The sequence below is a fragment of the Notothenia rossii genome (genome assembly GCF_949606895.1).
Source record: "Notothenia rossii genome assembly, chromosome: 9".
Classification (NCBI taxonomy): Eukaryota; Metazoa; Chordata; class Actinopteri; order Perciformes; family Nototheniidae; genus Notothenia; species Notothenia rossii.
The window spans coordinates 37444145-37459868 of record NC_136907.1 but is presented as its reverse complement, the minus strand read 5'-3'; the positions used below and the strand labels follow the sequence as shown (position 1 = coordinate 37459868).

Sequence of the window (15724 nt, the reverse complement as noted above, 5' to 3'; positions counted from 1 at the left end):
GACTGCCCCACCCAGGGCCGTGGGAAGTAGGGGTGCTGAGGGTGCTGCAGCACCCCCTGGTGGAGGACAGAGGATCTGCACTTCCACAAGATGTACCGGCGGGGATTGTTGTTAGCTTCTGCTGCGCTAACGGATATAAGAAGCTGTTTCTACAATAATGTGGAGAGAGAGTTCTGTCCTGTCAGACTGAGAGGCTCAGTGAGGTAAAGGACTCTGAGGGTTTAGATAGTTCACTTTAGTCTAAGTTATCTCAGTGGGTCTCAAACGTTTTGATCACAATTTATGTAAGCAAATACTTCAAAGGGACACCTTTATAATTATTAGGATAAATAAAAACAGGTTTGAAATCATTCCAATGTATACTATAGGACAGTAAACCAAAAATATTGTTTAAAACTGGAGAGATTTAAAAATATGCATAAATAAATGTTAACTGGTAAAATAAGATATAAATGAACCACAAAAATAAAACAAGTTAGCCTACATTTATTTGTTATTGGCTATGGTAGGTTATTGGTTATGTTCACATACAAACCGATCTTTTTCACATGGGTGTTTAGAGTTGTATCCCCTAGATCAGTCTCTAGTAATTGGGCGCTCAAAGTGCACCAGATTGAAGTATTTTACTTTAAAATGTTAAAAAAATCTTCCCGGGGGGACACCCCCGGACCCCCTTAGAGGATCTGAAGTCCACCCCCCAATTCAACATGTTCATGCAATACTAAATACATTTGAAGCCTTTTTATATAAGCTGTCCACCATATCAATTCGTTTCTCTTTTTGTAGTGTATTAGTCTTTTGTAGAGGTTTTTCATTGCCAGCTAAAATCTTGCCTAGTGCAGCAAATTGGTCAAAACCGGCCCTGGTGTCATCCCCACAGCACCCCCCATTTGAAACATGTTCCCACGGCTATGGCCCCACCCCCCTGATTTTTAGTCCCAGTCCGCCCATCATGCGTCCTGATGACCGGCGATCTCCTTCATAAAAGTAATAAAAGGGGGAGTAATCGGGCAGTTCGGTGTGTGTGTAGAGGTGTGTGTGGCTAAAACGGCCTGTGGTCACTCTTTATAGCTGTTCAATGAAGGTAAACACAGAAGGCGGTGCGTAAAAGCTCTTTGAGCGCTGGTGCTGCTCTTCTCTGAGTTACACGTCCCGCTGCCTCCTGGAGTGACCACACACCCCTGGCCGAAATGTCCTTAAAGTGAAGTCTGAGTAGGAAATATATCTCAAATAATGCACTGTCATTTCCCCACGTAAACATAACAGTCTGCAATGAAATGGTTGTGTCCTGTGCGCTGCACTTCCTCCTTGGCGCACCGGTAACTTTCTCCCCCAAAAAAAGTCAGGATAACGACTTAGTATCTCGTGCGCACGAGATAACTAACCCGTTATCCTGACTTTTTATTTTCTCTCTCTGTTTTTTTTTTTTTTTTTCATGTCCCTTTAGGGGCTCCGTACAAAGCCTCTAATTAATTAGATTATTTTTTTTAATCGAGTCCCGGCCCTAATTTAAATGCATTTGTCTTAACTATCCCCCTTACTTAAAGCAGTATTTAGTACCCTACTCGTCAAATCATCAAGTTAGACATTCTGTTCAGATTTATTTCTCTTTCCCCTCTGCAAAAAAAATTGATTGGCAGAAGAGCGTTCATTTTCAAAGCCCCAACAGACTGGAATACTTTACCTGCTGCTATTAGATCTCTTGTATCATTGGGTATGTTTAAAAATGCGAAATCATCTCACTTTCAACTGGTCTGTACTTGTTATTAATTAAACTGATATTGATGAAACTCATTTGCTCGACTGTATCTCAAATGGTAATGATTGTATGCATTGCTTGAATTGTACTTAACAGACTGTATGTGGTTTTTCTTGTGTCTCGTGTTTTGCATTTTGTCTTTTTGTTTATGTATGTCTGTAAGTTGTTGCTATTGTCGGGACCCCCTTGAAAACGAGATGGTGCATCTCAAGGGGTTTATCCCAATGAATACATTTTTTTATATATAACAAGACCTGAATTTAAATGTGCAACCTCTTTTTGAGATAGATTTTTGCATGAAATTATAATTCTTCTGAATTATATTCCTATTCACAGCTAGTTTCTATGTGAACATTATGAGATGGATAGCCAGAGAGAATACATGAAAAACAGTTATCCATAGATCTCTTAATTTTGCTCTAAATGCACCAGATTGATGCATTTAACTTCAATATTTAAAAAAGATCCCCCTCCCACCGCACCCGCACGCCGCACCCCCAACTCTGATTGACTTCCCGCGTCCCTGCCTTAGCCCATGGATGTATAATAAGAACTGGATAGTATACAGCGTGGAATGCGGGACCTCATTCATTCCTATGAGAGTTGCTCATTGGCGCATGGATGACAAAATGGCCCAACTTTTGAGAGAGTGAAAAGTCACAGATTACCCAGCATGCCTGAGAAGTACCCGCATGTGCGCTCATAGAGCATGCGCAACTTTAACCACGCCCCCCAAAAGGCTCGTTCACATCACAAGCACGTCAATTTGCGTACACGTAACAGCACCTCGCGTTCTGGATTGTTATTGTCACTACCCGATCCGTCCCCCTGCCCGATCTGTACTGCGCATGTGCGAGATGGTCCGCCATATTGGAGAACTCCGGACGGCAACCCAGGAAGGACAATGGATTTGATATTAACGAATAACGAGGCGGCCTCGGCAGTTAGCAGCTAGCAGCTAGCGGCTAGCTAGTGTAACGTCCGAGCCATTAGTAATTATGCTAATGTACACATCAATCATTATATACTTGTTTTCAAGGCAGGTCACTCAACAGAAACTGCTCTCCTTGCCAGTAGCGTGGCGTGGGGAAAAAATTAGGGGAAACCAATAATACGTCCTTTCTTTTGGGGTGGGGGGGGGGGGTTGTGGTGGTCAATGTAATAACGTAACCAGATGAGTGATTACAGCGCCCGGTATCATTTTACACACATTTGTATCATACAGATGCAGGACTTACACACGCCTGTTATCTGACCGACAGGTCCGCACGCACTCTCCAGCCGAAACTCTTAATAAGCATTCATTCACAAACTAAATCAGGAGACCTTTAACGTTTTATGTCCGGTTCGCTCCTTTGTTCCTCGCTGTACACAGATCCAGTTTGGGCATTGGCCTGTTATCAGATTGTATTTGTTGTTGCTGCTGCAGCGGAAGTTTAGTACAATCATTTTTGATTAAATACTGCAAATCTCCACCCTCCATAATTGCACTTGCTTCAGTTGCTTGCTACTTTCTAACGGCGGTGAGAGTGGTGCAGTGACGCTATCTATCTTCTATCGATTAGATTTATGATTCGAAAATTATAAAAGTAGGGTATACATGTGGATATTATCCGACTGAACAAAACGTGCATTTACCTAACAGGTTCTTTTTCCACTGACCTTTTTTCGAGCTATTTTCCAAAATCCTATGGAGAAATACCATTGCTATTTTGTCGAGGGAAACCGAGCGCAGCTTACTTCCGCTTTTTGGGACGCGTCACTGCACCACTAAGTTGATGCGATTTGATTGGATTGTGAGGCAAGGGAAGCCAGCCGCCTCTAGCTTCCCTTGGCATGGCCCTGACCAATCACAGGTTGGCAGGGGCATGACGTGAGCCTCATCTGATTGGTCAATCCCTCCATTTTTTTTCACCAAGGGAAGCACATTTCGTCTGGCCTCCTCTCGCAACAGAGAGTGCAATCTACTGTTTCACCATAACATCTAGAGGGGCGCTGTTTCACTCTTTGTAAAATACTCAATGAGAATGGAGGAGAGAAGCGCCGGCAGCAACACACAACAAAGAATTTTCGAAACTAAACAACTTATTTATTAAAATGATAACTACAATCCGAAAAAACAGGGGAAGCCTGGCTTCCCTTGGCCTCCAGGAGAAAACGCCACTGCTCCTTGCTGTCTCTGAGGAACTGCACACTGCTAAAGCAGCATCCCTCAGCTCTTTCATCATCCTTCTGGACCTGTCTGCTGCATTCGACACAGTGAACCATCAGATCCTCCTTCGCATTCTCCAAAAAGTTGGAGTTTCAGGCACTGCACTTTCCCTCCTCACCTCATACCTCAAAGACCGCACCTACAGGGTAACTTGGAGAGGGTCCGAGTCCGACCCTTGTCAATTAACTACAGGGGTCCCTCGTGGCTCGGTTCTTGGTCCCCTCCTCTTCTCCTTGTACACAAACTCGCTCGGATCTGTCATTAGCCCGCATGGTTTTTCATACCACTGCTACGCTGACGACACCCAATTAATTCTGTCCTTTCCCCGCTCAGAGACCCAGGTCGTCGCACGTATCTCTGCTTGTCTAGCTGACATCTCTTAGTGGATGTCTGCTCATCACCTCAAGCTCAACCTTGACAAGACTGAACTGCTTTTCCTTCCGGGAAAAGATTGTCCCACTCTTGATCTAACAATCAACATCGGCACCTCTGTTGTTTCCCCGACTCAGACTGCAAGGAATCTAGGTGTGACCCTAGATAACAAACTGTCCTTCACTGCAAACATTGCTGCTACAACCCGCTGCTGCAGATACGCGCTTTACAACATCAGGAGGATACGTCCCCAGCTGACCCAGAAAGCAGCGCAGATTCTGGTCCAGGCTCTCATCATCTCACGCCTAGACTACTGCAACTCCCTCCTGGCTGGTCTGCCTGCATGTGCCATCCGACCTCTGCAGCTCATCCAGAATGCAGCGGCTCGTCTGCTCGTCAAGCTTCCAAAATTCTCCCACACCACGCCGCTCCTCCGCTCCCTTCACTGGCTTCCGGTAACTGCTAGAATCCACTTCAAGACACTGGTACTTGCGTACCATGCTGCGAATGGATCTGGCCCTTCCTACATCCAGGACATGGTTAAACCATGCACTCCGCTCTGCATCAGCCAAACGGCTCGCTGCAACCGCACTGCGAGGGGGGCCCAAGTTCCCATCAGTAAAAACACGTGGGTTTGCTATCCTGGCTCCAAAATGGTGGAATGAGCTCCCCATTGAAATCAGGACAGCAGATAGCTTGCACATCTTCCGGCGCAGACTGAAAACTCATCTTTTACGACTCCACTTCGAGCGATAGAATTACTAACAAAGAACTGCTAACAGAGCACTTATATACTAATAAAGGACTGGCTTATCTATAGCCAGTTGAGTAGCACTTGAAATGTTTGGCTCTATGAAACCTGATGTACTTATATGATTCTGTTTTCTTCAAGGTTGTATCTTCCTGGTCGAATGTACTTATTGTAAATCGCTTTGGATAAAAGCGTCAGCTAAATGCAATGTAATGTAATGTTGTAAGGATATATATATATTGCATGTTAGTTCACCAGTCCACTAGGTGGCACTGTGACATTGAAGTTGTTGCCGTTCAATAGGCAGAGCAGAGGAACTGGGGGCTATGTTGTTATCCTAAATATGTGATGAACCGGAGTTGCAGTTCGGCGCTACCAGAAACAATAAACTCCACTATGCTCACCAGAAGCCTCCTGTGAGTTGCTACATAATGGCGACGAAGATAAAAGTACAGCAGATGCCTGGTGGAAATGCACGCAAATGCGCGAGACTGTGTTGAGTGGCTACGTTAACGGCACAAAACACCAGACAGTGGTGTGAGCTAGAAGATGGTGGCGGCAACGGTAGGAAACACCAACACACTCTCACTCTATAAACGTCCAGGAGCGACGCTTGGTCAGGGTCCCGTGGCGTGCAGTTGTGACGCTCCTTGGCTCCTTCAGCTTCATAAAGGGACGCAAATAGCTTTCAACTGATTGCAATGTATTCCCCATCTGCGGTTCACTACACTAACCAGAATCCCCAGCTATCGTTTAGGACTACACCATGTGCTCTGTTTGACAAACCCCGTGATTAGTTCTCAAGCTCTGTGATTGGTTGACCTCCAACTGCATTCCATTCATTCCAATGGCTGGCGTCTATAGCTGTGTCCCAATTCAGACTCCTGAGGACCAAGCCTCCGCGGACTGCGAAATGAAACGGTCTACGGAGCATGTCCTTGTACGTCACCGGCAGTTACCCCTACATTTTGCCGCCCCCGTCACCTAGCAACCAGCTGCAGTCACAAGTGCCGGTAATAATTTCTGACACTAGGCAAAATATTTTCAAACTGTTTTCAAACTGTTTTCAAACTGTTTTCAAAACTGTTTTCAAAACTGTTCAATATGGAGTCAGATCTAGCTGTACTTATTTTGGTGTTATATAATATTTTTAAATTATTTTCCCGAGGTCGCAACAGGCCCCCGTGAAGAGGGCTTCATTCTCCCCGCGCATCTGGATAAATTGCGCAGTCTGCTCCTTGCTCCCTATCAAAACAAAATTGTTGCAGTAAGATTTGTATAACAAAAGCAGTTAAATAAATAAATTAGCTTAATAATGAATCCCAACAATATGAAAACCAAACAGGGTTTAGAAATATTTTCACTTCATATTATTTTATGTATGTAATATAAAGAAGACATCTCCAATTGCCCGTATATTTAAATACGCAAATTAAATAGGTTTACTTTTCTTTCATGTCGTTTACTATTTGGGTGAGTACATTTAAAAACTAATCCAGCTGAAACCGTTGTAGCCGTTGATGGGACGTTACAAGCCATATATTTTTTTTAAAACTCATTCGTCACAGTCACCCGTTGCATCCTGGGATATGGTACACCGTGGAGTGTACATCAGATGTATCCTCTAAATCTGGGGAAAGAAAGCTGCATTTGCGGGCCGCATTCGGAGGAGTCTTGTCTTTTTTTAAAAATTGGGACAGCCTTCGTTTGGCGGAAGTGACGTATGCGGTCTCCGAATGCATCCTCAGGAGGATGCGGCCGCTGAATTGGGACACAGCTTATGTCACGTTATCTTCAAATTTGTCCCTGCAGAGAAAAAAAAACATGGCCGAACTTCGTTTTATTCTCGGTGGAAAATGCCTATTTTAAAGTTAGTTTGGCCATTAAAATGTGTTTTGATGTCATTTGATGCAAGAAATATGAGTTGTTATTTCAGATTATGTATGCAGTGGATGTACATGATCTTTAGTTTGCTAGTTATTACGAAGATTACTTCAGGAAATTGCGTCCATAGAACGTTTTCTTTGTTACCAAGGTGGTTGCTAGGGACGCTGCTATCGATATTATTTCTGTTATGTTGTGTAACTGTTTAATGGTGTTATCTTTATTGCTACCCCCTTCCCCGTCGATGTATAGGGTTGTTCCACAGCGCAAACGTATTCCAACAAAATCCGCATCTAAAATTGTGGCATAGATACGTTATTTTCCCCTGTGCAATTCCAGTCTCACATCTCACATCACATCGTCATTAACACATACCGGAAACAGATCAAAAACATTTTAAAAAAATTAAATAATACTTTATTCCGAGTGTGCTTGCTTTTCTCTTTCAAAGTCATCACATAACGGCATTGTAATACACGGTTCGGCTGCATTAAATATTACATATCTGCCGTAGTTCTCTATTTATAGAGCCCTGATGAGAAGACTTCTAGACAAACATGAGGAACTGCCGCCAGCACTGAAAACGTGAAGTGGATCATAAATATATCAGCAATTAAACAACATCTTACATTTCTTTTCACACAATACGTCTCCTAGCAGTATCAACAGTAATTCGGCTGACTTTTATATTTGATCCAATTGGTAGATAGGCTGTATTTACACCATAAAGGTGCACAGCTGATATAAAGGGACACCTAGTTGTTAAAGCATGTTATTGAATTTCATTATTTTTATTATTAGATATTAATAGGATCCCTATAAAGTATATTCATTACTCGTTATTCTCGACTAATAGTTCATAAAAGACTGTATATAATGACTATTTTGCACATCCCTTTCAAGATTTCAAGATTTTCTAAGGTTTATTGACATATCCAATTCACAAACGGTGTAGTTATGCAATGAATGAAAAACTTGGGTCGCAGGTTCCTCAATAGTGCATTACAAAGACATCTATCAATATTTGTGCATACCTCCAGCAATGTTAACTATGTTGAAGCACTTATTTTAACTGATATTATACATTACGTATTATACTCTTATAAGATGTATGTAGATATTTCATCTCCGACCTTGTCAGGTATTGAACAATCAATAAATAAAGAACACAGAATTATTAAATATAAAACACAGAATTTGTGTGATTATACTAAATGACGTGGTGGACCCGTTCAAATCCAGTTTTGGACAGTCTGCCGTGGTTCCATCCCATTTCAAGTGCTGTTCGACGCTCGGCGTAACCCTCGGAGCACACTCTCTGTTGGAGATTAGGAGGATGTTTAAAACCAACCTCGTCTCCGCGTGTCGTTTGATAAGCTGGGTAAATTCGTAAAAAGGAAGGGATTAAGAAACACCAGAATGCAAGTTAAACAATAATCTTGTTTTAATGATAAAAAGTAACAATACAAATACAAAGAAAGTACTTCCTGCTCTTCCTCCAATCTCACGGATCTGGTCAGTTTGAAGAAAAGAAGAGACTGAAAACACAGGCTTATATCCAAAAAACCCAGGAGGAGCTATGCGGCTGCCCCCCCCCCCCCCCGAGGGGTCCTCCACTTAGAAAAGACAGCCAATCAGCGCAAGCCAGAGGCGACCCTTACATTCGAGATAACAAACCCCTCCTTGCAAGGTTCACATACTTTTGGCATTTTATAAAGATAGGTTTAAGATATAGTTTTTTATAGTTGGATTATACAAATAACACATGTGAGTTACCTTAACCTCAAACAATAATAACAAGAGGAAAACATCAGCTCTGATCTCAAGCAGTTAAAAAGTACCGCACACTCATTTAGCCTGCAGCTCTTCCAGACACTTGAGCTATTGTTCTTTAAGAATATTCCTGCAGAATCTTTATTTCAAAAAAAGGTTTCACATTTCATATTTCCAGCTTCCTTTACACATACTGTTATTATTAATACAAAGTAATCAACCACACACATCTATTTAAAACAAGTAGATTTCCCTGATCATTGACATGCTGAAAATCTCAAGAAGAATATCCCCTCCCCCAGCTCTCTCGTCCCTGTCATAAAATCTGCTTCCATTTCATATAGAGTAATAAAACATGTTTAAGTTAATTTCTCCAAAATGTTTGTAGCCCTCCAGTACCCACATATGAAAGAATTGAAACAGAGGAATCAAATAAAACACCAATACAGGAATAGTTGATAAATGATTATACAGTAAGGAATACACACACATATTCTCTATGAAGTGACCCTTGTTATAGGTCCGAATGTCCTGTCCCCTGAAAGTCATGAGTTTTGGTTGATTAACAGAAGTTTAATTGTTCTTGTGGCTTAATGGCTTCCCTGAACTTCCCTTCACCCCAAAGTCAACTTACTAGGAATGAATACATTTTATTGATAAGCTCAAAAGAACGTTTATCTTGTTTACTGCTGGGTGACCCAAGTCTCAAGGCCTGCAGGATGTGGAGGAGATAAACATTAATTCTACAAGACTTTAACTGCCTTATATCTGAAAATGTATCTGGGAATTCCCCTGTTAATTGCAAGGACTATTGATAATTAACAGAGAGACCCTAGGGGCCTCTTCTTGGTATCTGCTAGGCAGAAGTCACTCAATGCAGAAATCACAAGTTTAACACACATTCTATATAAGGTGACATTAAAATGAATATACCAGATTGAACTTTCCTGCCATAACACATTACTTTAATCCTTCAAATAATTCAAATAATCCTTCAATTCAATCACAGAGCTTGAGGACTATCACAGGGTTTGTCAAGCGAAGCGGAGAGAATACTTACTTCCTGGTGCAATATTCTCTAAAGCAAATTAGCTGCTCCGACCCTCGATCCTGACGGATTCCAACTTGTGTTTATTAATCAAACAAATAAATAAACACAAGGATAATTATGTGTTATTGTTGAGTAAATGGAGAATTGCACAGGGGAAAATAACGTAGGCTATCTATGCCACAATTTTAGATGTGGATTTTGTTAAACTAATACGTTTGCGCTGTGGACCAACACTATAAATTGACGGGGAAGGGGGTAGCAATAAAGATAACACCATTAAACAGCTACACAACATAACAGAAATAATATCGATAGCAGCGCCCCTCGCAACAAGTTAATAATAATAAAAAACATTAAGAAAAAGGCATTTTAAACAGTCATTAAAAAGCAACACAATCTACCTGCATTACTCTAAACGTGTAATAAGTGCTTTAACCAGTAGGTGGTTTGGGTTAAAAAGCTGTCAAGTTTCCAGTGTTAACAAAATAAAATATACTGCTGCTTCTGGTTTAGTTTGACGGATATATTTAGTTATTGTTTTGATATTTGTAACACAAAAGCGATGGAAAAAACCCACAGCAACACAGAAAAGATGGGCTTAACATGACCCAGCGGTTTAGTAGTTAATAAAAAACAATAATATCAAAACAAAATATTACTACTAACTTTATTGTGAAATTCAAACTGAAGGTAAAAGAATAGTTTCCGGTCTATTCTGAGCCCGATCTCTGTAGATAAATAAAAATAAAGAACTATGACAGATGTGTAATATTTAATGCAGCCGAACCATTTATTACAATGCATTCATCTGATGACTTTCAAAGAGTAAAGCAAGCACTGCTGTATAAAGTATGATTTTATCTTTTACAAAACTTTTTTTTCATATGGAATGTATTTGGAGGTCAACCAATCACAGAGCTTGAGAACTAATCACGGGGTTTGTCAAACAGAGCACATGGTGTACACTGAAAAAAAGAACACATTGGATTTACTCAATTCAATTGTGGACATTTGTTGCACACAAATAATTTGCTTTGGCAGCAACCTATAGAATTGTTTTAAATCAACACAAACGATTTATGTCCAATCAACGCAATTACTTTGTGTTGATTCAAAGTTATTGAAATGTGTTTCAATAAAGTAAATTAAACACTTTCATCATTTTACTCCAACCCATGTTGATCACTTTATTCAAACACAATTCAATCCCTTTTATTCCAACACTATTTTATCACATAACTCTAGCAATATTTGTTATTTTAATATTCCCATGTCTATTACATGTTTTCAGAATTGTAATTTTTTTTGTTATACATTATATTTATAAATATAATTTTATGTAAATATGAAACAGATTTTAAAAGTAAACATAACCCACTTTTTTTGCATTGAAAACGATTAGAAAGTTTTGTTTCAAGACCTTTATTCAAGAACCTGGAGATTAAATAATCACTCAAGTCTTTCCAAAACTAATCTCCAATTTGAGAAGTACAAATATTAAAAAGGACCTTACATATTGTTTAGCAATTTCGTTACAACAACAACAACGTAAACTAAAAAACAATATATATATATATATATATATATATATAAATAAAGCATCCCCTGCTTTTTATAAGGCATCAATAACTGCGATGGTGGGAGAACCAGCCACACCACTCAGTCCAGGAATGTATACTCTGCATCTCAACTACAAGAACAGTGTAGGAACAGCGAGCCGTGAACATGGACAGTGAACATGGACAGTGAGCTCTCTTCACTCGTGCATTTTCCTCTTCAAGTTTTGGGCCTTTCTTGAAAGGTCAGATGCATCCACCTCCATTATAAGCTTCTGAATAACTTCTAAGGTGTTGCGGAGCTTCAACGGGTAATTCATGTTTAGGGCATACATGAGTCCAAACAGCATTACAGCTGCAAGAGCCACATTCTCCAGATCCTGAAGCACCACCACACCCTCGAGGATAACTCCGACATCAGAATAGTCACTGCTGGGAGTCTCTCTGGCAACATAGATCCCCACTGTTGTTTCTTCTACCTCACGTAGTGTGTTGGCCTCAGTCATGTCCTGGTGGAAGATAAATTATTTCTTTAAGGATAAGATTTTTTTTACTCGGACCTCATTAAGACACAATTTGCTTATTTGACTCTACTGTGGCACTACACTAATTAGCACAATGCTTGCGAAGAAGAATACCTGGTTTGTTTTCACCTGTGGGTTTCACCAGCCTGGCTATCAGATTGTAGGTTGTACATTAAATTGAGTGAATGGTAATTATTATTGGTAATATATATATCAGCGACTTTAAAAAGAGGAGAAGGTTGGAGAGAATAAACAGGTGAAATGAAATGACACCAAATGCTGGAGACTAATGAGCAAAGCATTAGGTACTACTCCTGATTCATAATTCATCCTATGTGATGTAATATAAGCCCTACAGGTGGAAGATACTGCAGCCTGAGGAGGATAGAGCTGTCCTTAAGACTATTGCATTAGTATTTGAATGTGTTTCTGGAATCAGAAGAACACAAATCATGATAGACCATGTTAATTCTAACAAAACCAATTATAATATCAATTTCAGGAAGACAGCTAAGTAACATGTCTGGTAATATGGTCTGGTATATCTGGTCAAATGAGGTTCTTTTAACTGAGGCTATTTTTCTTCTTAAAAACATGTTCAAACTAACTTCTTTTTTGTATGTGGCCTACTACTTTAGCACACACTTACCATGTACTCCTTCACCAGATCCTCAGGATCCTCATTGAGGTAGATGCAGAGTCCTTTAATGAGGCACTCCCTGTCAGCATCGATGTCTTCCTTAAGGATTAAAACAAAGAATATAGGGACATTTTAATCAAATTGAACCTATGGAGTGGTCACATTTTGGGATAATTTACCATTGTAATTGATTTTAGACTGACCTAATGCCAAAAAGGAAATATTATATATATACACACACACACACACACACACACATATCTACACATATACACAGTTCAAAAGTTCTTACCGTCATCATGGCAGCCATGTCTTTTAACTTCTTGCCCTGCTGCCCCGATTTTTTCGAGAACACCCTCAGCAGACTTGCGGAGTGTAGGTCAAGCTGTGACAGGAACCTTGACTGTAGAGCCATAGTTGTAATCCGCTTGAACTCTGCGTTAACCTGAAAAAAAAATGAAACCATTTTTTAACAACACGGCCCACTGACATACACACATTTGTTTCATTAAACTTACAGCTGCCAATCACATAACTGTATGCACTATGCATGTTTGCTCAGCATTTGATTTCGGCTATGGAATATTGGGTGTGAATGCTGAAAGCATTTTGCTCTACCGAGATGTAATCCAGCTTGACGCGATCTGATATATTTTAGACAAACTTATTTTTTTAGGCGGCTTTGATGTAGTGCTAACTTATACAATCATATTCGCCACAGTAGATACGAGATTTGGACCTGAAAATCGCCAATAATATGTTTGTGAATGTGTGACGAATCTGATGACAGAGGCAGACCACAACTGTTGTGTTCGGTAAACACAACATGTGGAAACCAGTTAGTCTGAAAACCAGTAGGGACATGACACCAGCAGTATGTGCTGTGTGTTTCTGTTCTCAAGGAGGTTTAATAAGAACTTGTGCTAAACAAAACTTGCAGTCATTTTAATTTATGACGTTATCACGGTATTTTTCCTTTTAACTCTAAGCCCAAATTCCTCGCTAAATAAATGTTCCTCCTCCTCAATCCTATTTTTTTCGGCCCCCGGGATGACGGACATCCTTAAACTCAAGCCCTACTCATCTGCTTCAATCATGTTCCCACTTTTTCAAATATTCCTACTACTTCACCTTCTTCTTACACATTTAAGCCAGCAATGCAGTGAAGCATCAGCTTTTCAACATCCAGCATTCATTTGCACCTACTTCTGAACAACATCGTAATGGGGCCAAGCTTTACTCTAACAGTTGCATATACCATCTACAGCACAAAAAGTTACACCATTATCTTTGTACTCACCTCCATTACACCAAAGAGAGCTGGCCATCTCTCTTGTACATCACTGGTCATGGGAACATCACTAATGACTTCTTGTCTTCTCAATGCAAATGTTTTCTCCATTTTAGCCTTAACTGTCTCTCTGTTATTACGCTTCTTGTAATCTGAAAGGAGTTCAACCCTCATCTTCTCCAAGGACTGGGCGCATTCTCCAAGTGGAAAGTCAGGGCAGTAGGCCACTTCACCCCTCTTTGGTTTCTTAACTTTAAAAGCAGGAGAACGTTTCCCTTCTGGTTTATGTTTCAAAGTATTTACACATACTTCAGGACATCCCACTTTCCGGAGATGTGTGCGGTAGTTGGACAACTTGTATTTGAGACTAGTCTTCCATCCCCCATAGCCAGAGGCTGAGCCTTTTTCTTGTAAACATGGATGCTTCATGACGAGCGCCTCTGCAACTTGGTCAAACTCCCTGTCCGTGGCGTAGACTTTGTGCTTAACTACCTCCTGAATCAACCCCTCTAGTATATCAGACTTGAGCTTTGAATCAGGGATCAACAGTGTCCCTTCTTCTCTGAGAACTCTGTGGGCCTTTTCAAGCTTAATCTCTGCATCATACGAAAAACGGGGAACATGGAACACACCTGGCCATGAAGACCGTGAAGAAGTGGACTCTGGAGATGTGAGAATCCCGGTGCTGTCGCCTAGAGAAGATGTGGTGTCATCAGGATGACTGGTTGGTGGAAAGGAGCAACTGTCCACACATTGATCTGCATCAGCATTGAGAGGTCTGCATGATGTGTATATGACCTTGACTGTAGCTTTGTCTTGTATTTCTCCCATGGAAGTTAAGTTCATAAATTCATCGCCAAAAAGCGTGTCCATGAACTGCAGCCGAAAGGGTTCCTTTACATTACACTGAGTCTTTATCTCATTCTCCAGTTCATTCACAGTTGAAGGCAGGCCAGCAGAAATCACCACCCTCTGACAGCTGTCAGCCCCTAGGATTACTCTGAGAACAGCTGATGTCATCACGGTCTTTCTTCACCGTCTGTTAGGAAAGAGAGTATATAAACAATAAAAGGTTTAGAATTAGTTTTATTTCAAGTACATGGGGCTTGGTAGAAGAGTGAATGCTTGTCATTTTTTAAAAGGGTTCATTGTGAAGAACAATAACAATGTTATTGGACCAATGTATAGGGTTGGGTACTGTTCACATTTGAACCCATAGATATAAACAATAGATGGCTCACCCATGCTGCTGGCCAATGGAGACCGACGTTGCAACATGGCCGCCATCTTGCTGCAGTCAGCTCGCTCATTCATAACATTATGGTTTACTATTTAAATAACCATAGTTTGCTCAATTTTCAAACGGGTTGGTTTGTTATAAACATCAAAGATGTAGTTATGGTACTGCATACTTATAATTATGATTTTTTTTTCAACATGTCTTGTTGTCTCCTGTATCATAGCCATGCTAATAACGTTTATAATAAACCAAACCGTTTGTAAATCAGTCAAGATTTCAGCGAGTTAAGAGTATTTTTGTGCAGATCACTCACCTTACAACAGTAGCTGGTGACTGCAGCAAGATGGCGGCCGGTGAGCTACGCTGGAAAATCTCCCATGAGCCATCTATTGTTTATATATATATATATGTGTTTGAACCGATACCAGTACCCAACGGTACCTATTCTCTGTACTTTAGTCTGTACCTGCCCAAGCAGTGTTTAATTTGTTACTTTACCTCAGACACAGATTGATCTCTTCAAGGTCACCATCCGCACACATCCAACCAGATAGGCGGCCAAGGGATACTCATCGACCAGTTCACAGACTTCCACAAGAGCAAGTTCTCGTGACGGAAATGGAGTCACCTCAAAGGCTCTGTAGTGCTCACTATACCATCCACACAGCAGT

At 40.7% G+C, this 15724-nt stretch overlaps 1 protein-coding gene across 1 annotated transcript; it reads right to left on the bottom strand.

Moving 5' to 3' along the window:
- Nucleotides 1-11208: 11208 nt before the first annotated feature.
- Nucleotides 11209-15450, bottom strand: LOC307019689 (uncharacterized protein). The gene is made up of 4 exons (XM_079650736.1): nt 13823-15450; nt 12815-12967; nt 12532-12621; nt 11209-11867 (listed from the first exon to the last, which is right to left on the bottom strand). The coding sequence occupies exons 1-4, from the start codon at nt 14831-14833 to the stop codon at nt 11559-11561; spliced, it is 1563 nt and encodes a 520-aa protein (XP_079506862.1). The 5' UTR covers nt 14834-15450; the 3' UTR covers nt 11209-11558.
- Between the last annotated feature and the right edge of the window lie 274 nt (nt 15451-15724).